The following is a 26,260-nucleotide window of genomic DNA, read 5'->3' on the forward strand; positions in this document are numbered from 1 at the left end:
TTTTCTTGTTTTTTTAAAAAAGTGCTATATAAATAAACAGGAACTTTGTGTAGCATTGGTGTTTCTGGAGTTTTGGTGTTGGAATTAAGTCCCATTTATTTTGCCTGGTTTCCAGGTTTCCGGTTGCTGAACGGTTTGCTGCCGTCTTTGACATATTTTTTCTTTTAATGATGCGCCAAATAGGAGAAGATCTGGACTGCAGACTGACCAGTTCAGCAACTGGACTCTCCTCCGATGAAGCCATGCTGTTGTAATAGATGCAGTATGTGGTTTTGCATTGTCCTGCTGAAATATGCAGGGACTTCCCTGAAATAGACATTGCATATGTTGTACATATATGTTGCTCTAAAGCATAAGTGTCAAACTCTGGCCCGCGGGCCAAATTTGGCCTGCAGCCTAATTACATTTGGCCCGCGAAGCCATACCAAATTACTATTAGAGCTGGCCTACTGGTATTATACAGCTAATATATATATTGTTTAGTATTAAGCTTTGCTTGTTCCATATTCAGTTTTTCAGCAAAACGTGTTTGAGTCCATGAGAAAAGATTAATTCTTATATCTGGAGGAATAAATATATTTCAGTAAATATTAACGTTAGCCCGAGACTTTGTTCCAGTTTTGAATTTTGGCCCACTGTCTATTTGAGTTTGACACCCCTGCTCTAAAGCCTGTATATGCCTTATCATAGTTCTTTTCAAAACATTTTTGATATATAGTTGTTTATTGATGAGCATTCAAATCTCTCAGTTAATACAGAAGAAAAAAACATGATATAAGGCTAATCAAAAGGTATTGGCGAAAGCACATGCTTGTTATGCCAACCCTTTGAACAAAAGACCAATGCCTGTTCAGCAAACAGCTCATTTACAAGGCTTGGAACAAAATAGCATTATGATTTGTTATTTAAGACATCATTTGTTTTAGGGAGAATTGCAATAGTTCTTGACATTTTTGTTTTCAAATCAAATCAAATCACTTTTATTGTCACATCACATGTGCAGGAACACTGGTACAGTACATGTGAGTGAAATTCTTGTGTGCGAGCTTCACAAGCAACAGAGTTGTGCAAAAATACAATAACATAAAACAAGCAAAATATAAGAATGGCTAAATCTGAGACTAATAAATATATGTACAATATATAATAGTATATGCATTACTGGATGTGTATACTAAATATGTTTTTCTATGTGTGTGTATGTGTGTGTGCATACATATTGTCGCGAAATCGATCAATGTAGAGCAGTGAGACAAACCACGGAGGCCCCAGAAAAGTGCAATCAAACGATGAGTTTATTCACAGCCCGGAGAAAACATCAGCATATGTCTTCTGACCAAAATACATGTTGTCGATACTTATAAAGCAGTGGGGTACACGCCCCCCCATGGCGTCAATTACAGATTAAAATAGGTTCCAGACATTAGTCACAGTTAATTGTACATCTTGTACATCTTTAATAGCTATAAGCAGACATAGAACTTCTCTTTTCTATAACATCTTCCATACAAGGTAATACACTTCGAGCCCTCAGGACCTCTGGGGCTAATTATAGACTCTGGTCATCTGTTGCCAAGTAGAGTAAAATATAGTAAGACACCAAATGAATTAAGGCCTCAGGCCTGACACATTCCTAGATTATATGTGTTATATGTATTGTAAGCATGCATTGCAGTTATCCTTCTATGGTCCAGTTTCCCTCAGCATGGATCACCTGGACAGTCACGCCAGTGAAGCTTAAGGCCCTTAACCCTTAAGAGCCCAGACCTATTTCTACTTTCATGAAAATTACGGGGGTCTTATATCAAATGAATCATATATAACCAAGTCTCTAAGTGTAAAGAGGCAGTGACACCAGTGTCACTGTGGGTCCTTAAGGGTTAATGAACCAAACATCAACTCGAAATAAGCACAAATATGCAATGTGTATGAAATACTTCTGACCGTACTTGTAATAAAAGTTAACATAATGAAAGGATCCTCAAATGGACATCTTCAATAAACAACTTTAATGCAATATCAATACTGTGAGAAATACTATTAGATGAAATAATGCTGTAAAGAATGTTATCAATGCAGTTATAATGATGCAGATTATATGGCAGCAATAAAATAATTTCTACATCTCCACATTCCCTCTTTTGACATTCCAAAAAGGAATGTCACCACACCTCGTGTTGTATCACTCCTTGGCCCACTCCATGGCATCTAAGTTCCTCAATGGACACTGGAACACCGGAACGACCGCTCCGGGGTCCACTGCCCTTGCCACTACCTTTACCAACAATCCTCTGACTCAAGGAATGACGCAACAACCACAGGTGACCAGTATTCCTAAAAGTATGGCCAAGGAAAAAAAGTGCTGACATGGCCAAACCTTTCCACCGTCCAAACACGGACTCACAAAAATGCGCCCTGCAAAAGATAAACAAGAAAATCATCTTATGTGTCACAAACTCAAGATGCTTCACCCGATCTTAGGAAATTAAAAGAAAAGGTTAGTCGTATCATTTCTCCAAACACCTCAGCAATCCTCCTCTCAGGTATATCTGCTCCAGCCCTGCAAACCTGTGTTTAAGGAATGAAATCAATTTAATCATCATGTCAAATCTTTTCAAACTCCTGGCTCCATCAACAGCTTGCATCCTTGGAACTTCCTAGAAACAAAACCTGTATGTTAACCTCAACTTCACATTTCATACTCAGTTTTCCCCACTTATGATCCAATCTGTGTTATAAAAAAGAAAACTTAAAATAGAACAGTTATCAGTCATGTGTTTCTTCAGTTAATGGTAACATGAGTTATATCAAAAATGTTTCCCCTTTAGCATTCGGCATTATACCAACAATATAATGTAATACCATAATCTAACCCCAGTCAATAAAACAGAAATTTTCTCAAAGCAAACATCAGCAACCCAAAATCAGCATCCCCAGAGTTAAGTCTTCCACTTCTCCTGCTCATGGCAAAAGCAAAACAAAGCAAAGCAAAGTATCCCCTTTCTCTTTCTGGCATGGTAAATTGTTTGTCCACATTTATTCATCCCAATCTTAGTCCGGTCACACCCATTCACTCACACGCATTCACACCAGGTATTGCTGATAGTGGAGACTCCCGCGCAAATAATCAGATTCTCCCCTCTCAGCAACATGAGCTCATTCATTTGTTTTACTTTTTTCTAGGAAAATAGTTCTTTATGCTTTTGGACTGGATTGGCTCGTGGCAATCCTTTTAGACAGGGACTCCCAATCTGATCAGGTCCCCACAGGTAGCCTTCTCCGCCCATTGTAATCTGGAAAGGTGACCTTATGTTTGTTCTCCTGGAAATTTTACCGCGCTGTCAATTTCATCTTGCAGGCCTGCTTAGAACAAAAATGAGAAAAAAGAGAGCTGATTATTAGCTCATCAAAGCACAAAACAAAATCACCTGACAGGTTTTCTCTAAGTGCACTGTTACAAAAATAATGGGCCCCTCTTAGACATGTCCATGTTCAATAAAACTCCCTTTATTAAAATAAGAAAACAACACAAACCTAACCGACAGAAGCAACCCATCACTACAACAACAACTTCAAAAATCTTACACACAGAACATTTTGCTTATTAATCTATCTATATGTTGTTGGGATTAGAACTTCAGGGTCACAAAAGTTTTACCCTACTTTGGCTTAAATAATACTTACATAGTCTGAAATCAGACTTAAATCACTCCATCTGTTCATTTTCCCCACATCATATTTCAGTTGCCTCAGGTTCTTCAGCATCCTGAGACTCTGAGGTCAACTGACCTCATTTCACCTGCTCAATACACAGAAAATCTTGTTAAAAACCACACAACTTGTACACCATCATCACTGAATTCTAAGTTTCTTTTCTAAAAACTACTACACACTAAGCAATTTGGACAAGATGATAAACAGACTCATATGCTCAACATGCTGACTAATCTTCATGAGCTCTCTTGTATTCTAAGTTTAATACATTTTCTATTTGTGTGTGTGATTGTGTATATGTTTCTTTTTGTGGTGTTTCAGACTCCTTCACAATTTTCCACTTAAACAGTCAGTTTTCTCTTTCTCAAATTTGCTAACCCAAATTTTGATTCCCCTCCTTAAATAACAGCATTCCTTGTCCTCAGCCAGAAGTTAGGGCCCACTTGTCAGGTTTATGGAGAGATGGCGCTGTGAATAATTCAACCAGAAAGAGAGGGAGTGTTTTCTCTCTTTGGCTCATCTCTGGTCATTGTTAATGACATTTCCCCCTCCACCTCAGCCCAGCGGCTTTACCCTTGAAGTCCCGTCTTCTTCACTTCATCTCACCAGTGAGTCTGAGCTCACAGGGACTGAGGCCGAATAATCGTGACTGTGCCTGCCTTAGGTTGTCCCAGGGTTTCGAGGTGGGATCTTACCCGTCATGGGCTATCCAGCCTTCCATACTCGCCTGATACAGGGGCCAAATGGGCAGGGGTGCTATGAGGGGAGGGGACACACTCTGGCTCTGGAAATTAAAGGAGTGTACGCTGCTTTCTTCATTGCATGTGTATATTAAACTATCTCACTTCTGATTCTTTCCAACAATAATTTCACATGTGACAATTTGTGTACATGCATTTTCTATTCATTAATGTAATTGACAGTTGTTTTCTTTCTTTATTTATTTATTTTTTTTTATCTGTTTGTTTGTGACGTGGTGGACGTCTCTAAACCATCATGAGTTCAGGCTTCAATTTCAACCCAATTCTGTTAATCCATCCTTTTCCCGCTGTTCTCATGTTTTCAGGTTGAGGAGAGTCCCTTGTATTGACACACTAAAGCATACAATTAATATCATTTTCATTTCTTTTCTTAAAACATTCAGTCTCTAATTCCTCTGTTTTCATGTTGCAACGTCTCTCACCAGCTCACAAGCTATAATCAGACTTCCCGTTTGACGCACACACTCTGCAGTTTGTCTACGCACACACTTCTCTCTCAGACTTCCTCTGTTCACACACTCTCCTATGAGTTATTATTACTTATTTATTATTTTGTACAAATCACACAGAATCATTCAAATCGAGTACTCACAACATTCACACACTTAGAATCACTCAAAATACGTTTTCCTACGAGTATTTTATCAAACCTGCTTTTTAGACTCAGAAAGAGGAAGTAGACAACACCCAGTTAAGTGCGTATGTCCTCTTAAAAGAGCAGAGAAATAAACACATATGAGACAATTCTCCCCATCTTAGACAAAATGTGACCTTAAATGTCCGTTTCTAAGTCATGTTCTTCTCTACAAACAACTCTTGGCCTCCAGGGCATAAAACTTTGAACATACTCTTTTACTTTACCAGAACTAGACCTGTCTAAATCCTGTCTCATTCACGGCTGAAGTTCTAGTTCAATGAACACATGTGTCGCAGTTAAAAATTAAAAGAGGAAGTAACGCACACCCAAGAACTGTGTGTGGGTGTTAATGTCTGTGTCCCTTCAAACGAAGAAAAGGTGAACATATATGGTGAGTTTTCCTCAATTTACACAAAATATGACATTAAATATTCTTTTCTAATTCCTGTTCTTCTTTAAACACAATGAATGACCTCCAGGTCATAACCTTTGGACTTATAACTCTGATATAAGTCCACACAGCGCACTAAGCACAGAGAAAATTCAACCTCAGTGCTTCAGAATTCTCCTCAAAATTCAGAAACTGTTTCTGTCATTTATCTGCCCAAGAACTTCATCACATGGACCTCGCCGGGTCCAGTAATCTTCAGCACATGTATATGACTGCACCCAGTGATGATTTAAAAACAGTTTCTTGTCTCAGTTTACCCAGCATTCACTTATCGGATGGACCGCAGCCGATCCATCCATATCAACACAATTGTGTGTCCACACGTACACAACTTATTCTTCACTTTTATCACAGCACATCTAGTAATATCTTCAGAATTACTTCAAATTGGTAAACATTGATTTTTCTTTAAAATCAACTTACCATTAGAACTCAAGATCACAGCTGACTCGATTCTCTGAAATCCTGAGTCAGTTAAACACCTTGCTCAACTCACGGTGTCCTTTTCTCGGACTCCCTCGTCCGAGCTCACTCTTTTCACCCCGGCATCTCCACCGGAATGTTACGAGATCTTCCACTCTTACTTGGTGAAAGAAGGTCACTTCGTAAGGTCTCTCCACTGTCTCACAGTAGCAAACAACCTGCGCATTCAGAAGATCCCCTTCCCACTGTAATTCAATTCTCATAGACCCAAAAGTAAGCATATTATTTCCCTAGTCAAAAGTGAAACCGTTCCTCACACAATAATTCTTAATCCAACCTTAAACCAACAGCCTTCGTGTTTTGAAACTAAAAAGAGGAAGGAACAGCGCCCAATTTTAACTGTGCATGTTGTTACTCAACAACACACACACAGACACAGACCCAGGGCAATTCTTCCTGGATTATTTATCAACATTCAAGCCAACACAGTCCGCATTGGTTATTCTTCTGGACCTCAGCGGATCCACCAAATTCTTCTAAGTATATCAACCATTCGCCGATTTATTTCTTTTCCTCAGACCACGCCGGATCTGTTAATATCAACAATGCTGCAAACTCAGAATTGTACAGCTGATTCTTCCCTTCAGACCACGCCGGATCTGTTACTTCAGCACAATAAACACTGATTTTCCTTCAAAATCAGTTTACCAAGAGCCACAAAACCATTTCTGACTCGATTTTCTGAAATTCTGTCACTTAAACATCCTGACAGCACCAGGTGTTTTCTGTCGGACTTCCTCGTCCGAAATTACTCTTTTTACTCAGAGTCTCAGAAAGGGGAAGTGGCCGCACCCAAATGTTAACTACGCACTTTCTCAACCCGAAAAAAGAAAGAAAAAGGGACTTCAAAGCCTCTCACACACCGCCTGCAGCCAACGGCACTTAGATCACTTCAGACAGTTTCTTACATCATTGTTTTCAACTGTAACTCGTGGATCACAGCTGATCCGGATATGGAGCGGCGGAGCTCCCCTCAGACGCTACTAGTCGTTCTCTGATTCAGCAACGCGTAATTTACCCTATCCAATGATACTGAATTTCAAACCAATTAAATGCACGCTCGCAGAAGGAGGAAAATGCCCTCTCTGCCTCACGCGGATCTTCGCCGGGTCTCGCACTGTACATTACCAAGCACCTAAATATAAGGAAACTCTGGAACAAAAGCTATATAAGTCTGACCGTCTTATTTCTGCAGCCACTGTAAAACCATAAGGTGTTTCTTCCGTTTCACCACGACATATACATTATATATAAAGACGATCCCCTGTACGTGAGTATTCAATTTGGCACGATCCCGAAATGAGCATGCCTTTCTCTAGATACGGATGAAACTACTACAGCCCCTGCAGCATTATCGTCAAAATTACTTCAACACAGTAAACCTTGACGTGCTTCAAACTAAGTTTTTACTGTTTCCCTAAAGCTCACGGCTGGCTTGAGTCTGTTAAATGTCAACTCCCCGAACCTCTGCGTCCGGTATTACTCTTTTTCTCACAAATAAGTGTATCTCAAAATGATCCTCTGATCATAACCTATTTTAAACCAAGGTCCCAAGTCTTGGTAGATGGTCAATCTCCAGTACGGCCACGCCGGACCACCTACTGGACGTCTCCAGTAGGGAGGAAGTCTGCACTTTTGAACTTGACACTTATTAAACCATAAACTGACCAATAACTCTTATATTCTCTTATTCTTTAATCACACATTGGTCTCTTTTCTCTCTATTTCCTTAAAACAACGTCTTGAGTTACTTTTAGCTCAGTACTGATTCTTACGAGTCGACCTTGAATGCAACACTACAGTTTCACTTTGACTCAGGCAAAACTCAAAACAGAGATTAACAAGTAACTTCTTGACTACAATTTAGAATGACATCCAATGCAGCACAATTTCAGTTTAAGAGGTTTGTGCTTTACCTTTTTTATGTGGGCCCACAGTAGTCAAGAAACCACCTGTGACGTCTGCCCGTCTGACCACCAATCCGGCTCGACCACCGCGGAAAGTAACACCGCTGAACCTACACTGCCCGCATCCTCCACCAAAGCTGTCGCGAAATCGATCAATGTAGAGCAGTGAGACAAACCACGGAGGCCCCAGAAAAGTGCAATCAAACGATGAGTTTATTCACAGCCCGGAGAAAACATCAGCATATGTCTTCTGACCAAAATACATGTTGTCGATACTTATAAAGCAGTGGGGTACACGCCCCCCCATGGCGTCAATTACAGATTAAAATAGGTTCCAGACATTAGTCACAGTTAATTGTACATCTTGTACATCTTTAATAGCTATAAGCAGACATAGAACTTCTCTTTTCTATAACATCTTCCATACAAGGTAATACACTTCGAGCCCTCAGGACCTCTGGGGCTAATTATAGACTCTGGTCATCTGTTGCCAAGTAGAGTAAAATATAGTAAGACACCAAATGAATTAAGGCCTCAGGCCTGACACATTCCTAGATTATATGTGTTATATGTATTGTAAGCATGCATTGCAGTTATCCTTCGATGGTCCAGTTTCCCTCAGCATGGATCACCTGGACAGTCACGCCAGTGAAGCTTAAGGCCCTTAATGAACTGAACATCAACTTGAAATAAGCACAAATATGCAATGTGTATGAAATACTTCTGACCGTACTTGTAATAAAAGTTAACATAATGGAAGGATCCTCAAATGGACATCTTCAATAAACAACTTTAATGCAATATCAATACTGTGAGAAATATTATTAGATGAAATAATGCTGTAAAGAATGTTATCAATGCAGTTATAATGATGCAGATTATATGGCAGCAATACAATAATTTCTATATCTCCACAATATTTTACAAACTAAATAGAGTAAACAATAAAATAAAATATATAAAAATATACAGAGTTGGTTGAGACATGTTCAAAACAAGTGGCATTTATATACAGTATGTAGTGCATAATGTTGAAGTTCCAGTAGTGGAGGTGAGGTGTCTATGAAGTGTTCAGCAGTCTGATGGCCTGGTGGAAAAAGCTGTCTCTCAGTCTGCTGGTTCGGGACCGGATGCTGCAGAACCTCCTTCCTGATGGAAGTAGTCTGAACAGTTTATGGCTGGGGTGACTGGAGTCCTTGATGATCCTCCCCGCTTTCCTCAGGCACCGCTTCCTGTAGATGTCCTGGAGGGAGGGAAGCTCACCTCCAATTATCCGTTCAGAGCACCGCACCACTCTCTGGAGAGCTTTGCGGTTGTAAGCGGTGCTGTTGCCGTACCAGGTGGTGATGCATCCAGTGAGGATGCTCTCAATGGCACAGCGATAGAAGGTCCTGAGGATGAGGGGGCTCATGCCGAATCTTTTCAGTCTCCTGAGAAAGAAGAGGCGCTGCTGCGCCTTCTTCACTGTTTTGTTTATGTGTACTGACCACGTAAGATCCTCAGCCAGATGTACACCAAGGAAGCGGAAGCTGCTCACTCTCTCCACAGCAGCGCCGTTGATGGTGATGGGGGGGTGTACTTCTCTGCACCTCCGGAAGTCCACTATCAACTCCTTTGTCTTTGCGACGTTGAGGGTGAGATGGTTGTCTTGACACCAGTGGGTCAGGGTGCTGACCTCCTCCCTGTAAGCCGTCTCATCACCGTTGGTGATAAGACCCACCACTGTAGTGTCATCCGCAAACTTCACAATGATGTTGGAGTTGCTAGTGGCCGTGCAGTCGTAGGTGCAGAGTGACTACAGGAGAGGGCTCAGTACACACCCCTGTGGAGCACCAGTGTTCAGTGTGATGGGGGATGAGGTGATGCTGCCCAGTCTGACCACTTGGCGTCTGTCAGACAGGAAGTTAAGGATCCAGCTGCAGAGGGAGCTGCTCAGTCCTAGATCCTGCAGTTCCCTGTCCAGCTTCGAGGGAACGATGGTATCGAATGCTGAGCTGTAGTCTACAAACAGCATTCTCACATACGTGTCTCTCTTCTCCAGGTGTGACAGGGCAGTGTGTAGTGTCAGGGCTATGGCATCATCAGTGGACCTGTTGTGGCGGTATGCGAATTGCAGAGAGTCCAGTGAGTCGGGTAGTGCAGAGCAGATGAAGTCCCTGACAAGCTTCTCGAAGCATTTGCTTACGATGGGGGTCAGGGCTACCGGTCGCCAGTCGTTTAATGAGGAGGTGGTGGAGGATTTGGGTACAGGGACGATGGTGGCCATTTTGAAGCAGGATAGGACTACAGGCAGAGAGAGGGAAAGGTTGAAGATGTGTGTAAACACTCCAGCCAGCTGAGCCACGCATGACTTAAGGACTCGGCCGGGAATCCCGTCCGTCCAGATTACTTACAGTTACTTCCGTGCAACTGATATAAGATGCGGTAAGCTGAACACAGCTTCAACCGTCTGTTTGTTGAAAAATGGTAACGGACCGCGTTTCCTTGTTAGTAACTGTAATGGCGTTGTAACGATAGGAATAGTAATTAGTTAGATTACTCGTTACTAGGGATGGGTATCGTTTAGGTTTTGTCCGATACCAGTACCAAACCATTACTTTTGAAACGGTGCCGGTGCTTAAACGGTGCTCAAACCGGTGCTTAAAGAATGGAGAACACAAAATTGGTCCAAAAACCTCTCATGTTCAGCTGGCTTTTAAAAAAACGCTATGCGTCGCCAGGTGTTTCATCGGATTTGAGGTGTTACCTGCCTGCTTTTCGGTCTGGTTACTACCGTTTATGTCAGATACCGGTACCCATCCCTACTTGTTACTGAAAAAAGTAACGCCGTTACTTGTAATGCTGTCATTCCCATCACTGATGATCACTGAAGAAATAAAAAAAAATGAACAAACAGCGAATCACAGGCCAAATCACACTATTAAAACGTGCTTCCTGCATGGTTTTATTTAGGTAGCATGTTCAGATGGCCAAATCACACTATTAAAACATGCTTCCTGCTGGGTTTTATTTAGGTAGCATGTTCAGATGGCCAAATCACACTATTAAAACGTGTTTCCTGCATGGTTTTATTTAGGTAGCATGTTCAGATGGCCAAATCACACTATTAAAACGTGCTTCCTGCACACAATCATCTAATGTTGACAAAGAATGCAAAGAGACATGGAGGGGAAAAGACAGCTGTTTATATTTGAAGTTGTTATGTGTTTTCCTTACATTTTTTGCATTTATATTCTTGGTTGCTCTCTTTATATTTTGCACATGCAAAATGTGCCCATCTTTGGCAAGATTCACACTGCACCTGGAAAGGAAAAATAAATAGCTTATATTATGTTTGGTGAATACTATTATTCAACATTTTAAACATGATTAGCAAGTAATGATACTAAGACTTATGTGTTTCTTTTGTTTTGTTTTGTTTTACCATTTCAATCATGCTGCGGTCAGCGTCAGCATCTAACATAGAGCAAACAATGCAGTAGTCCTCAGTGTTCCCTGAAACACATTCATCGTTAGGTTTTAATCAAACATTATTTATTGATTAATTAAAAAATAATAGTACATTTTTTCCCACAAATACTTCATGGCAAATTAGTCCCCTGAATTTTTTTTAATTAGACTTAAAGAAGGGTCTTATCTGAAAGTGTTTGAAAAGCACTATTTGTACTGTGCTGTTTAAAAAGCACTATTTAAATTGGAAGTACGCACTCTAACGTGATAAGGACTTTACTGGACTTACCTTGATGTTCAAGTAGGGTGCAAGCTATCTGCATTCGCTCCAGCACAACTGCTTCTGTAGTGGTTAATTCTTCACTGACCTCTCCAAAAGCATGGTAGTGTTCTGCAAACTGTGAGATTTCTCATTATGATAATGTAAAGTCCTAATTGTAGCTAACAATAAATGGAATTATTTGAATAAGAGTTACCTTTGACAGCAAAACTCTGCAACTGCTGGAATCCTGTTGCTTGTTGTGTTGCATAGTCTGTAACTGCCACTCCATGGTGTCTTCATGCCCTCTCATCCTCAGAAAATTCCTAGTTGAACAAAAATGTTTGTAATGAAACAAGAAATGTTTTATCTAAGAATAATACCTCAGTATCATGCATACCTCCAGTTGCGCAGAATTTTCCTGTCATAAACACCTTCATTCCCCATGGGGTCTATGAGCAGTATTTTCTGTGCAGAAATGTTGACAATCTAAAGAAAAAGTTAATCAATTAAAAATTACAATAGTTTTTGCCACTGAAAACCTATTTAAGAATAACACTTTGAGCAAGAAACTGCTTCACAACAAATTACACAAATTAATAACTAAATGAACACATACCACAAGAATCCAGTGTGTACCAAAGTTCACAGGGCACAGCCACATGTCTTCAACTGGGAACTTCATCTGTGGGTTTGGAAGTGCAGAGTAATTTCGATTTACTTAGGTACCATGCGTCTCAGGGTGTTTTCAAATATAGTGTTGTTTAAAGGAACTGATCTCTGTCCTCAGAAATAGAAATGAGTCAACTTTTTGGACCACTTCTTAACTTTCAACTTACCTTGGTGAGGCATCTGAACTGCCCAGAAAACAACGAGCTTGCAACTACTGAACAGAGCAGGTGTGCAGCATTCTGTATAAGTATACAAAAATGTTACAGAACAGTAAATACATTTTTTTGTATTTCAAAATAAGTGGGGAAAGGACATTTCTTACTTACCTTTCGTCTCTCAATGACACGGTGCAGGTATGCATCAATGACCTGTTTTGAAAAGTCAGAGTTTTCAGAGTCAGAGTCAGACACCAGCAGCAACAAGTTCTGAAGTAACTGCTTGAGTGCTGTATACAAAATCTTGGAAAGGAATATAATTGCTGATAAAGGTTCTTTCTGCATGTACTGGAACAGATGCTTCAGAAGGAGCAGCACTTCAAAATCAGAATTAATAATGATAAGTTCTCTTACCTCATCAGAAAGCCACCGTGACCCCTGCAGTGTTCAAAAAGAGGAATCAAATAACTTGTATGGTCCAACAGCTGCCTCCAAGCGCCCAGTATGCTTTGCACGCCATAGCCTCTTTACTAAAAGAAATATATGATAAGTTAGCTCAGACATGCATGAGATTTTTAGTGGAAAAGCCGGGTAAAGGCCAACGGGCAACAACAGGAAAAAAGTCAACACAATAAACATGCATTTACACGCAGAGAAGTAGGAAAGGTACAGCGGGTGGGCAAAAGAGAAAATTACTGACAGGCAGATCCATTTCCAGACTTCCACAAGCTCAGTGCACGTTGCATGTTTCTTTACATCCAATATGAGTTGAAGACTGCAAAATGCAAACAAAGTCATGCAATGATCAATCATGTTGCAACGCCAAACTGGCAACAAATGACCAACGGGCCAAAAAGAGTTGTTCACTATGCCACCTTCATTTTCTAAGCTTTGTGTCCGGGAGGGAAGTTCTTGTTCACGCGTTTCTGGTCCTGGAACACAATTAAACTCCTTGTGGGAGCAACAACTTTTGTCAGCCATTTTGGGTGCAAAATGAATAATAGAGGGTCTGGTATCCTCTGGACTTTGCTGGCACTGAGGGTTAGCAGTAGGGTGGCAGGGGGGCATCTTCAGGTCTGTGCTGTTGTTCACTGTCTGAGTGTGAGTTGGGTATTTTTCATTGTTTCATTTCATTTTTCATTTACATGGTGGCTTCTTCTGTACGACTTGATATGGTCAATGCTGTAGTGATTTTTTAAAGTTCCTCCTTCCGTGTTTTTTAATCTCACACATTTGCCAGCGATGTCTTGAATGGTGTAGGGTCCTGAAAAATCTGGATCAAGTCTTCCTCCCTTCCTTCCACGTTTCCTCATGTTCAAGAGAAGAACTTCATCTCCAACGCTGTACACAAGGTTTCTGTACTTCTTCTGGACTCGTCTGGCATAGGCTTCCTTTTGTAAGTCTTGGGACTTTGCCATATTTTCCTCTACAGTTTTTTTTAACTTGTTCTTGTGCGTCTCTTGTAGAAGATACAAAGTCATCGTAACTCAACTCCTCAGGGAGAATGATGGAGGACAGCTAAACTTTTAAAATTTTAAATTACAATTAAAATCATAAAGACAAATAATGCATGTGAAACATGAACTGAAAATTCTAACTATAATAACTCATGTTTAAAAGTAAATATACTATTATAAAGCTTTGAGCACAGAAAGCCACAAAGATAGACTCATATCATTTTTTGTATAGTCATTTCCCCCCTTGATACACTTCCATAGGTGAACACATTATACTTAAAGGGCTCCTCAACATTTATTACTTTACATAAAGATACAAACATAAAGAAGTAACTAGTCACTTACTTTATCTTTTAAATGTATCTTGGATATAGAAGTTAAGCAGAGAAGATTAAAGCTGCAGCCAATATCAATATGCACAATTTCCAATTAAGATTACATTTAATTCATGCATTATCATAGTTGTTGTATAAATAGAATTCCTTAATAACACTTACTGGGACTTCAACAGGAACTTCAGAATTATATGTAGCTTCTACATTAAATGGAATGTTGTGTATTTGGTTGTGGTGTGGACCTTGGACCTCAAAGAAAACAGTGTAGCATCCAGATACACATCCCAGTCATTCTGTTGACTGTTGACTAATTTTCTCAGGGCTCTAAATGTGGACATAAAAAAAAACACAATAGTGACAGTGTCTTAAAAGCAAATGAAATGTTACATACAAATAAAACATACCTTTTTATGTTGTCATTTGTCTTTTCGTCTAGGCCATTTGTCTGAGGGTGATACGCTGCTGTGACACTTCTTTCTATTTTCCTTAAGCTGCAAAGTCTTGAGTTGAGCTTCAAAGAAAAAAGAAAATTGTTTTTTTTTAAAAACAATCACACAAAACCTTTGGCCTGGCAGCTACTTGGCACACTGTGGCCAAGTATTTACCTAAAGAGGTATGGAAAGTAAACTTAACACTTACCTCATTAACAAATTCTCTTCCTTGGTCGGATAAAATTTGTTTTGGGCAGCCATGTCTATATATGATTGAGCACAACTGATGAGCTACCTCAGCAGCACTTTTGCTTTTTAATGGAAAAGCCTCAACCCATTTTGAAAAATAGTCTGTTGCAGTCATAATGTACTGGAAGCCACTAGACATTTTTGGAAGAGGTCCAGTTAGATCTATTCTGATTAGCTCCCAGACATGTGACACCTGTCAATGATAAAAGAATCACATTAATACATAGTGTACATGATAACATTACTATTTTCTACTAAAATGCTACTGATATTTACCTTTATACATTGCAGTGGTTGCACAGCAGCCAATGGTTCTTGGTTTGGTTCTTGAGCTGGTAAACCATAGTCTGATGTCAGGTGTTGTCCCTAAAGATTTTAAACATGCAGTAGTCAAACCCCTGATTAAAAAACCTGCTCTTGATCTTACGGTTCTTGCAAATTACAGGCCTATCTCCAAACTACCTTTTCTTTCCAAAATTCTGGAAAAGGTAGTTTACAGCCAAATAATGGCCTTCCTGGAAAAGCAAAATGTTTTAGAGGTTTTCCAATCTGGTTTTAAACCCTTTCATAGCACTGAATCGGCCCTTTTAAAAGTTTTTAATGACATATTTTTAGCGACTGATGCTGGGGACTGTGTTGTTCTTGTGCTTTTAGATTTGACAGCTGCGTTTGATACCGTGGATTATGCCATTTTATTCTCTCGTTTGGAGCACTGGGTGGGCATTAGGGGCACAGCACTGGAGTGGTTCAGGTCCTACTTGGCGGGGCGAACTTTTTGTGTCAGCCTTGGTGACTATGTGTCATCCTCCGCTCCCCTCTTGTGTGGTGTCCCACAGGGCTCAGTTCTAGGCCCCCTCCTCTTCTCTTTATATCTGCTTCCTCTTGGTTCTGTACTGAGAAAGCACGGCATTCCTTTCCACTTTTATGCTGATGACTGTCAGATCTATGTCCCTCTAAAGAAAAAAGGCAGATACCTTACACAGCCATTACTTCAGTGTCTCGATGACATTAAGGCTTGGATGTCTGTTAACTTTTTAAGATTCAATGATAAAAAGACAGAGGTGATGGTTTTTGGTAGCCCCACTGAGACCCCCAATGTGTATGTAGATTCCCTGGCACAGTATGTTAAGCCAACTGTCACAAACCTGGGGGTCAAAGTGGATTGTGATCTGAAGTTTGATAATCAGATAAAAGCAGTGGTAAAATCTAGCTTCTTTCACCTCAGGCACCTGGCAAAAATAAAGCCAATTCTTTCACGGCAGCACTTTGAGACAGTGATCCACGCCTTTGTTAGCACTCGGCTGGATTACTGTAATGCACTTTATATTGGGGTCAGCGCGTCATATATTAGTCATCTACAGAGGGTGCAAAATGCCGCAGCTCGTCTTTTAACTGGCACTCGAAAGTTTGAGCACATTTCCCCTGTTTTAGCTTCACTTCACTGGCTGCCCGTTTCTTTTAGGATTCATTTTAAAATTATTTTATTTGCTTTTAAAGCTCTCCATGGCCTCGCTCCATCTCATCTCTCTGAGCTGCTGCAGCCTTATACACCCACCCGCTCTCTCAGGTCAGCTGATCAGCTGCTCCTGCATGTACCCAGGACTGGGCGTAAACTTTGTGATCGTGCTTTTGCTGTAGCAGCTCCAAAACTGTGGAACGAGCTTCCTTTAGAGATCAGACAGGCCAGTTCTTTATCTGTTTTTAAGTCACTCTTGAAAACCCACCTCTTTACCCTGGCCTTTGACACCATGTGAGATGTTGGTTTTTATTTTTATTTTTATTTTTTATTTTAGTTGTTTTTAGGTGATTCGATGCTGTTTTATCTTGTTTTTGTTTTAATATAGGGCTGTTTTAATTTTATGTTTTATGTGTTTTATTTATTTATTTTGCTGTTTTCTGTTATTCTATTGTTTTAACTTATTTTCTGTACAGCACTTTGTTCCTGTGCTGGGTATTTTAAAGTGCTTTATAAATAAAATTGGATTGGGATTGGAATGGTTTTCCCATTTTTTGACACTGGTCACAAGCCAGGACCTTAAACATATTGAATGATCTTTATGTTATCCAACAATCGCAATTAATTAAACAACAAAATTGCAAATGTTCTATGAAAAATACTCAATCAAGTGGCGAAACAGTGTTAATTACTGTACATCATCCTGAAATCTGGTACGGGTCTGCAGGATAACTATGCATTCTATTGGAGCACTGTTAACATACTATACATAAATGACAACTTTAAAAATACCTACCCAATTCCCACTGTCAACCGACATGCCATACCAGTAAAATCTGGAACAAATTGCAGTTCGAGTCTTGAGTAAACCAGTGTGTCCACCGATGGGACTTGAATGAAACTCTTGGAATAGTCCCATGCCTTCTTCTTTTGTTTTTATCACTCTCCTGTTTCCAAACAAGACGTTTTGTCAGAACACCGGACTCCGCAATACAACTACCGGTGTTCTGACAAAACGTCCTACCCATCAAGCTGCCCTACTTGTTGTTACTGCGCATGCGCACAATTCAAAATGGCCATGTTTCCAGTGTAAATAGTACATGCCTATGGAGTTATAAGGTTAATGGGCATCCAGTCAGTTAGCTAATTAGTATCCATTTAAAACAGGACAGTGGTAACAACAGCAGGCTACGGACAATTTTAAGTTTTAGATTTTAAATAGGCTGTATAAATTTCAATGGGAGCAACAGGACAGTCAAATGTCTCTGAATTTACAACAGAACAGGACAGATTGTAGGATAGCAAACATCATCGGAAAACACGTTTTCAACACTGCAGGTTAGCTGGGTGTAATGTTTTTCATGGTCTGACTCCTACCTAACTATATAAAGAGTAACTGAAGGTTAAATGTAGCTAATATGTCCTGTTTTAAGCCAGGCACTTACACCTCCGCTCCACTGCGTCTCAGCCACCATCGCTCTGGCAGAAAGGGCGCTAGAGTCAGAGTAGGGGCGAGGCGAGCTGGAACAAACCATTTTGGGAGGGGGGAGGGGTATCTATACTTTTGTTGTTAAAATGTTACGTCTCAACCAAGTACTGTATGTTTTTTATATTTTTAGTAGTGTGTCACACAAACAGCAAATATTGTCAAAAAAGTAAGAAATCTTTGGGGGTGCATTCATTCATTTTGGGGGTGCTTCAAAATGGGCTAAGATCTCCCCTGATATATATATATATATATATATATACATACATATACATATATTTGTGTATATATATATATATATATATATATTAATAATCTGACAATAAATATAATATTGACAATATTATATTTACATTACCAAAGTGAGATGACTTTAGTCTCATAAACAACATTTGCTAATTGTTATTTACTAACTAATCTTGAAATGACTGTTCAGTACAAAAATGAAGCCCAACAATCATGTTTTTACAGTCCCGTGGTCTCAGCCTCAGATACTCAACTAATTAAAGTGATGTCATAAAAAAATGAATGAACAAAAAACATTTTTCTCCTTCATTTCTGTCAAACAAAGCTGTATGAAACGTTTCTCGCAGTTAGTATCATGGTTGCTAGGTAACCTGAGCAGCACGACGAAGACTAGACCATCCCATTTCATAAGCCTTCCGCACTTCTTGTACTTCCAGTACACGCCGCATGTACTGCCAAGCGTGCTGACGCGGTAGTGATTGGATTTCCGGCTCTTTTTAGAGATCCAACTCTTTCAGCCCACCTCACTAAAGAGAGTCGGCTCTTTCGACTCCCAACCAGCTCTTTAGCTTGTTTTGTTGCTTTAATTAATGTATTATTAACAACAATATAAAATTATGCACAAAAGGAATTACTAATGTAAAAAAAGTGTTTTTATTTATATAAATTTATATATAAATATATATGGTGGCCCCTAGAGACGAAGCACGTACAAACTCCAAAGCACGTACAAACTCCAGAACACATTTCTAGCGTCAACTGAACTTCCAAAACAGAGCTACCTAATTCACTTAAATTACACAATTGAAAGCATACGTGTATTGTTTGTGTTTTTATACACAGGCACTCATATATATTCAAATAATTCAAAAAAATTTAATTTACCTGTTACTACCACACACCAAATCCGGTCCTTGGTACTTCCTGGCATGTGTAGCCATTAGGTAACAAAAGCTCAACACTGCGCGTTTTGGAGTTTGTATGTGCTTCGGAGTTTTTATGTGTTTTGGGGTTTGTACGTGCTTCGGAGTTTGTACGTGCTTCAGAGTTTGTACGTGCTATGGAGTTTTTACGTGTTTTTCTTCTATTTAATCTCAAAAAGCTCCTAAAACCAGTCAGTGATCACTGTTGGCCTCCCTCTCCCGCTAATCATTTATTTAAGCTCACTTTTTAAAACCTTACTATGTAACTACAGTCCAGCCCATGCAGCAGTATATGAATGACTAACCTCGTATTGTGGATGGATTATCTCAGTTGTTCTCCTGGCTGAAGTTTGGTCCGTTTACAGCATCCTGCCATGCGATTACATTTGTTCCTGACCACCGAGAACACTCACGTTAACTTTTATAGAGTGGAAAAAAGTTAGCGTGTCTATATTATGCTCACATAGCGGTGTCGCTAGTGGTCACGTAGCACATCATTATATACCAGCTAGCCAAACTTCAGTAACCCTACAAACGTCACTGCTGTTTAGTTTTCTGTCTTCATTTATATCAGAAGTGATAGCAGAGCTGTACGTTTTAATTTGTTTCCAAAACCCCGCAGTCAGGGAATGATATATTGTAATTAGATGGAAGCTAGTGAGCTAACTTCCTGCTAATTTCTAACTTCGTAAGATGTTATAAATTCTGTTTTCATGGATGCCTGGATGTTAAGCTCAATTGTTACACCTGGTAGAGCAGAACACTGATTATTATATTAAAGATGAAAGACTTTAGACAGTTTTTCAACTCTCAGTAATGCCATAGTGATCGTTTGATTTATGGACCTGCAGCAGAGTTTGAGCCCAGACACGGCTAGTGACGTCAGACTTAAATACCGAATTCTCTGTCATATGGGCTTGCATGAATAAACTTTCTGAATCCTTTATCATCCGCAACTGAGAGCCGTTTCGTTCGCGACCGATACATCACTAGTCGCTTGTTTGGGATACAGCCCAGCTGACTGGATCTATAGACTGGAAACAGAGAAACATGCTGAACATTTGAAGCTTTGCAGCAGAAATGTTCATGTTACAAACACAGCAGAGCTGATCTGGGATCAGTGTGTTCACACCTGCAGCTACAACAAGGTTTTCACACGTCAGCATGTGAACTTTACTCTGACTCAGTCTGAGCAGTCAGACGGCATATTTTTAAAGTTAACACATCAGCACACACAGAGCTGAGCCCCTCCCACCTGTGCTGAGTTTCAGGTGAAGTCCCGCCTCCTTCCAGGAAGCAGCTCACCTGTGTGTCCGTGTTTAGTGTCCAGGTGTGAGTGGAGCTTGTTGTTGGTGTATTTGAAGAAACTGTAAGTTTGCTTTATTTCCTTCTTTAACAGTTTGTCTTTAGGAACTTTACTTTTTGTTCAGCTCATGTTTGATTTCTTCATACAACAAACTGTGTGTGTTTTTATTTCCGGTCTCTCCTTTAAAGTCAGTCTGTAGTGTTTTCCGATGAGGCCGAGCGTGTCCGCCATTTTCTGTTACTGTGTTACTTTGGTAATCAGACAAAACACACAGAATGTGTTCTGAGCTCGACTGGAGACACTCCTGTTTATATTCACAGGAACAGCAGGAGACGGAGAGCGGACTTTGTAAATGAATATTTTGTATAAATTTGTGTTAGATGCAGATTCAACATGTCGGTCTTAAAAAAAACTGCGCCACAAACTGTTGGCTCCTCTCCAACAGGAAGAAGTGTTACAAAACACACAAAAGTTATTGTAGTTCACTAAAACTGAAATCACAACTGAAACTAGATCCAAAGAAAGCTAAAATAGAAGTTAAAAACTACACGAAAAAAATTACAACTACATTATTTATCAGGGCTGTAGACTAACTTTTTGTCATGGTTGCACCGGTGCACTTAAATTTTTCAACCGCATCGCTTTACACGCAGTTTTACATGTGCACTTTTTGGGGGGGAGGGGGGGGGGGATAACAGTCCAAATAGACAATATTCATTTCTAAATGATCACGTGAGACTTCATCAGAATTGTGAACATCACAGCAGATGTAAGTAACTGAGAATAAAACACAGAAAAACATGAAGGAGATTTTTCTGGTCTGGCTTTTTATAGCAGATAACCTTAAAAATATTCTGCAATTTTGCATCATTTTTATAAGTTTAAATTTCTTTAGTATTGAACAGCAGAAATTAGGTGTTCTTGTCCGAGGTCATTTAAGTGACAAAAAAGAAAGAAAAAGACAGCGGCTGACAGCACTGTAAACAACGGTACACTGGTGGGTAATAAGCAAATGAATAATGCAAAAAACAGAGATTTGCGACAGGAAACTGTTCTTGAAGTACACAGAAAGAGAGAGAGAGTTGTGCATGAAGTGTGATTTATTTATTTTTTTATTGTGGTGGAAGCAAAACAGCAAAAGTCATTGTTCATATTAGTATCTTAAGAATTGATGGAGAAAGCACTGATTCAGGGGAACAAGTGGAGTATTTCTGGCTGGCGCTCAGGTGGCAGAGCATGTCAGCCACTAATCAGAAGGTCGGTGGTTCGATCCCAGGCTGCATGCCAAATATCCTAAAATACTAATCCCATGTTTGCCTACTGGTGGCACCAGTGTCAGTCTGTCTGTCAGTGCACCCCAGAGCAGCTGTGGCTACAATGTAGCTGCCATCACCAGTGTGTGAATGTGACTGAATGTAGTGTAAAGCGCTTTGGGGTCTAAGTAAAGCGCTATACAAATGCAGGCCGTTTCCCAAACAGATATATCCTGCTGTGATCTTTGTTCTGTGGGTTAAATGAGAGGATAGAGAGGCTTGTTTTAAAATTATAAAATGATTCCTGCAGTCCCAGAATAAAAATAGGTTTTTAACATTTGGATGTCACAACATATCTGAATTGAAAAACTCAACTCAAAGTTTGTTTCTCTAGCATATCTAAAACAGCTCAATCGACCAACGATATCCTGCTCAACTAAAGCCAATAAGCAGATTTTTAGAGTGTTTAACAAGATCAAGCCGCTCTTCCGTTATTAAGATGTTAATATATTTTTATTATAGGTTCAAAATTAGGAGCCACCACTGAAAATGCTTTATCACCTCTGCTCTCCTGCTCACTAACAGCAGCCTGAGCTTGGCCACTGTTTCACAGTAACTGCTGTCAAATTGAAACATCTGTTTGACCATAAGCCAGTGGTTCTTAAACTTGTTGGAGGTACCGAACACCACCAGTTTCATATGCGCATTCACCGAATCCCTCTTTAGTGAAAAATAAAATACATAGATATGTTTTTTACTGGTGTACGAAATGACCCGTGCATGAACATCACCTTGTTCAAAGAACAAAACCAACACAATGCAGGAACTTAAAACACATTACATACAAATCGTGTGACTTTTGCTGTTGCTTTTAAAAGACCAGTTCAGATGTGGCTTCACCTTGGCAAGTGACAGTCTCATGTCATTTTCACAGCAAAGTCTGTTGCTAGGAAAATATCTGTGGAGACTTTGCAAGCTCATCTAAGTGTGTTGCAATTGTTTGCTTCACTTCCGTGGATACAAATATCTCCGATTCCAGACACATCTTCGACCTTACTTACACAGTTGTCCAGAAGGGGGAAGTTTGCGAAGTTGTTGTTCTCTGTTCATCGTTTCCATAACGTTAGCTTTTTTTGAAAAGCCTTCAGATGTTTTTCCGCTTCTATGATATTGACTCCACCACCCTGCATCTGCTGATTGAGAGCTGTGAATATATCAGCCATGTACGCTAAAATGAGAATGAACTCGGGATTTTTGAAGGTTTTTGTTGCCAATGCATGCCTGTGCAAAATACAATGCGTCACCATGATGTGTGGTGCATTGGCTTTTACTAGCGCACCAAAACCAGAGTTTCTTCCCAGCATGACTGGAGCTCCATCTGTACAAACTGCAACCATATCCAATGAAAGATTGTGGTCTCTGAAGAAGTCATCCAAAAGCTTCTTCACATCGGCTGCCTTAGTTGTTGTTGTAAGAGGCTTACAAAATAAAAAATCTTCTTTTATCATGTCATCTTTCACATAGCGCACAAAAACAGTAAGCTGACTTAGATTAGCAACGTCTGTGCTCTCATCGAGCTGAAGGCTGAATTTTGCCGGGCTTGAAATCAGATCCGCAACTACTTGAGCCAAGATATTTTTACTCATGTCTTCTATTCTGTCGCTGACAGTCTCATTTGAAAGAGGAATTTGGGATAATTTACCTTCGGCGACTGTTCCGAGTGTCAGATTCGCCATCTTTAACGCAGCTGGTTTCACGAGTGTTTCACCAATGGTGTGTGGCTTGCCTTGCTTTGCGATCAGGTAAGCAACTTTGTACGATGCTGTGAGGATCGGTTTGTTAACGGGTAAAAATCCAAGAGCAGGCAGAGTGGGCCTTTCATCGAATCTGGCTCTCTCCACCTTGAATTCAGCAAGTGTTGAGTTCTTGTATTCCCCGTCTCCATGCAGCTTCAAGAAGTGTTCCTTTAGTTTTGCCGGTGCGAGACTAGAGTTGCTCAAGTTGGCGTTGCAAATCATGCAGATAGGACGCTCACTCCCATCACGTTCCGTGATACATGTGAATCCATATTGTACATATTCGTCCAACCACTTTCTTCCTTTGCCCGAGATACTCAGTATGGATTAAAATATTAACAAAAAAATCACACAAAGTACTACCACGACATTCACACTTTGACTACTGGGTGCGCTACATTCCCTGCCTCACTGATTGGCCAAGCAGAGTAGCATGATCATCTGCAGCCAGTGATGGCCAAAAGGGGGCGTGTCATCACAAATTTACACGATGATTTGGGTATGTCTGAACCTCCGCGACCTCCGCGGTGGAGGCTCTGCCAAACCCCTGAGACCGACTCACCGAACCCCTAGGGTTCGATCGAACTCAGGTTAAGAACCACTGCCATAAGCAGGTATAGTGTAAACAACTGTTAGAGGTCAGAGGCCTTTATAATTACAGTGGAGGTGGATGTATAGATGTGGTAAAGAATTGAATTAAACCCAATGGCTTCTGTCTGTTTAAAAATCCTTTGTTACAAATATTGAATCTACTTCAACAGGAAGTAATTACAACAACAACAACACAAAAGCTTTTGCATTGTTTATTCACCGTGACTTCATTAGACCAAATAAAATTATTATATTAAATTAGTGAAAACATTAACAGATAATTAGACATTAGTTATCAGGTATGTCCCAGGCAAAGTGAGATGTTGAGACAGAAGAATCGTGTTCGAAATAAATAAAACATTGATGAATGTAGTATTTATTTTCATTATGTTTTAATCAGATTTAATATAAATAGTCATAATTACTTGTACTGTAAAATGCTATGTTCCTATAAAATAATACCAAGTAATAGTTATCAATTTCTGTTTGTACACAGACATGATTTAACTCAAAGAGCATATGTCAGTCTCACTGTCTGTGCCCAAAGTGTTTGACCTCAGCTGTCCCAGTAATATACTCATTTCTAATGGTGTCCCTGTTGGTCATTCTTAATAAGAATCTTAGGATATTTAACCGTGTTACCTCCAGCTTTTAGGGCAGAGATTACTTAACACAGAGCTGTAACTCTTAAAATGCTCCTCCTTTTTAAATTAAACTTCACAGTTAGGAAAGAAATAACAAACAACAGAAAATCAAAACAAACTTCTTGTGTTGTTAAAATCTGCCTCGTCCACCTTCCTTTTGTTTTCTGTCCACATTAACTCACTTAGAGAGACAAACTCTCACTTCTTATTTTTCTTATCACAGTGTGTGTCAGTGAATCCATCGTGTGTGCTTCACGGCTCCACCTAGTGGACTGATGGTAGATGGTAAATGGCCTGTATTTGTATAGCACTTTACTCAGTCCTTAAGGACCCCAAAGCGTTTTACACTACATTCAGTCATTCACCCATTCACACACCCATTCACACACGCATTCACACACTGGCAATGGCAAGCTACGTTGTAGCCACAGCTGCCCTGGGGCGCACTGACAGAGGCGCTGACTGAAAGAGGATGGTAGAGCAGCTGATGGCAGTGTCCTCTGCCTCACACTGCTGTCTGACTGCATTCAGCTGACACTGAGATGAAGCAGGAAAGAAGCAGCTGATATTTGGACAGCACACTTGAGGGAAAGGAGGATTTCAGTTGATGTGCACATGAATGATTTGTGTTTCCTCTGCAGGTGAAGGTAGAAAGTGTGTGTGAGCTGATGTGAATTGAGCAGCATGGATCAGTGTGAGGACAGAGAGGAGGGAGTCCCTCCCTCTAAAAGAGCCAGAGAGAGCCAGACCAAAGCTGAGAGGTGAGATGACCATCTCTAACTGTCCATGACTCTTCTCCATGTCACAGCTCAGCACTCACATCACTGCTCTATCATTATTCACAGGAACCAGCCTGGACCTCCACCCAGCTCTGTGTCCTTACAGAGTGATGAGTCTAAACATTTCATCATTGATTTTAAATCCCAGAGTCTGTCTGCTGCAGAGAGGTGAGCTGTTAGTAACATGAACTCTTTCTTTTAACTGTTTGATTTTGTTGATTATAAACTGCAGTGCAAACACGTCATTCCCTCAATCCATTTAAACTGTGTCTTTAAAACAAGCCCTTGGTTTCTAAAAAACTGAAAATCCACTTCAGCAAACAGTTACAATAACTTGTACTGCGTGCTAGCTATGACAGCATGACAGAGTTTCTATACAGCTGAGTGGGTGCTATGATGTTACTGGTAGCAAACTTTATTTTATTCATAAGGTTAATTATTAGAGTTGCCAACCGTCCCGTAAAAAATGGAATCACCTCATATTCAGAGAAAATATTATGCCTTTTGTATTGAGGCGAAAAGGAACACAGTTTGTCCCGTACTTCAGCTAGAATGGAAAAAGACACAAAGCTGGAGTTATTCTGTCGTTATGCAGCGCAGCTGTTTCTTCTTCTCTCATTCTCCCCCCTCCCTCTCCTGTTGCTACTTCAATCATGAAACTGATCAATGATCAGCTGATCGGCTTTTCTCTTGTTTGTTTATCGCCCACAAAGAAGAAACCAGCGGATGTCGCGCTAAACAACAGCAGCATGTTTAAGCTTGATCAGCTATTGTTAGAATTTATTTAACATTAATTTCTACTATCAGCTGATGTTTGCT

The 26,260-nt window shown here is 40.1% G+C and overlaps 2 protein-coding genes across 3 annotated transcripts in view; both read left to right on the forward strand.

Annotated features, from left to right (window-relative positions):
• Positions 1-20,386: 20,386 nt before the first annotated feature.
• The window catches only part of LOC118455524 (protein NLRC3-like), a 38,336-nt gene continuing 32,462 nt past the window's right edge, over positions 20,387-26,260 (forward strand). The window contains exons 1-3 of one of the 2 annotated variants that reach the window (XM_087838473.1): positions 20,387-20,441; positions 23,301-23,433; positions 25,508-25,609. In XM_087838473.1, coding sequence (XP_087694599.1) covers positions 23,402-23,433; positions 25,508-25,609 — 134 coding nt within the window. In that variant the 5' untranslated portion in view covers positions 20,387-20,441; positions 23,301-23,401. Of the gene's footprint in view, positions 20,442-23,300; positions 23,434-25,303; positions 25,424-25,507; positions 25,610-26,260 lie in introns of both variants that reach the window. The other variant, XM_087838472.1, reaches the window with a different exon arrangement.
• LOC102785947 (protein NLRC3-like) overlaps positions 25,313-26,260 on the forward strand; it is a 172,069-nt gene continuing 171,121 nt past the window's right edge. The window contains exon 1 of the mRNA XM_087838467.1: positions 25,313-25,340. The gene's annotated coding sequence lies outside the window, so the exon portion shown is untranslated. The remainder of the gene's footprint in view (positions 25,341-26,260) is intronic.

The sequence above is a fragment of the Neolamprologus brichardi genome, chromosome 3 (assembly GCF_056152115.1).
Source record: "Neolamprologus brichardi isolate AB-2024 chromosome 3, ASM5615211v1, whole genome shotgun sequence".
NCBI classification, from domain to species: domain Eukaryota; kingdom Metazoa; phylum Chordata; class Actinopteri; order Cichliformes; family Cichlidae; genus Neolamprologus; species Neolamprologus brichardi.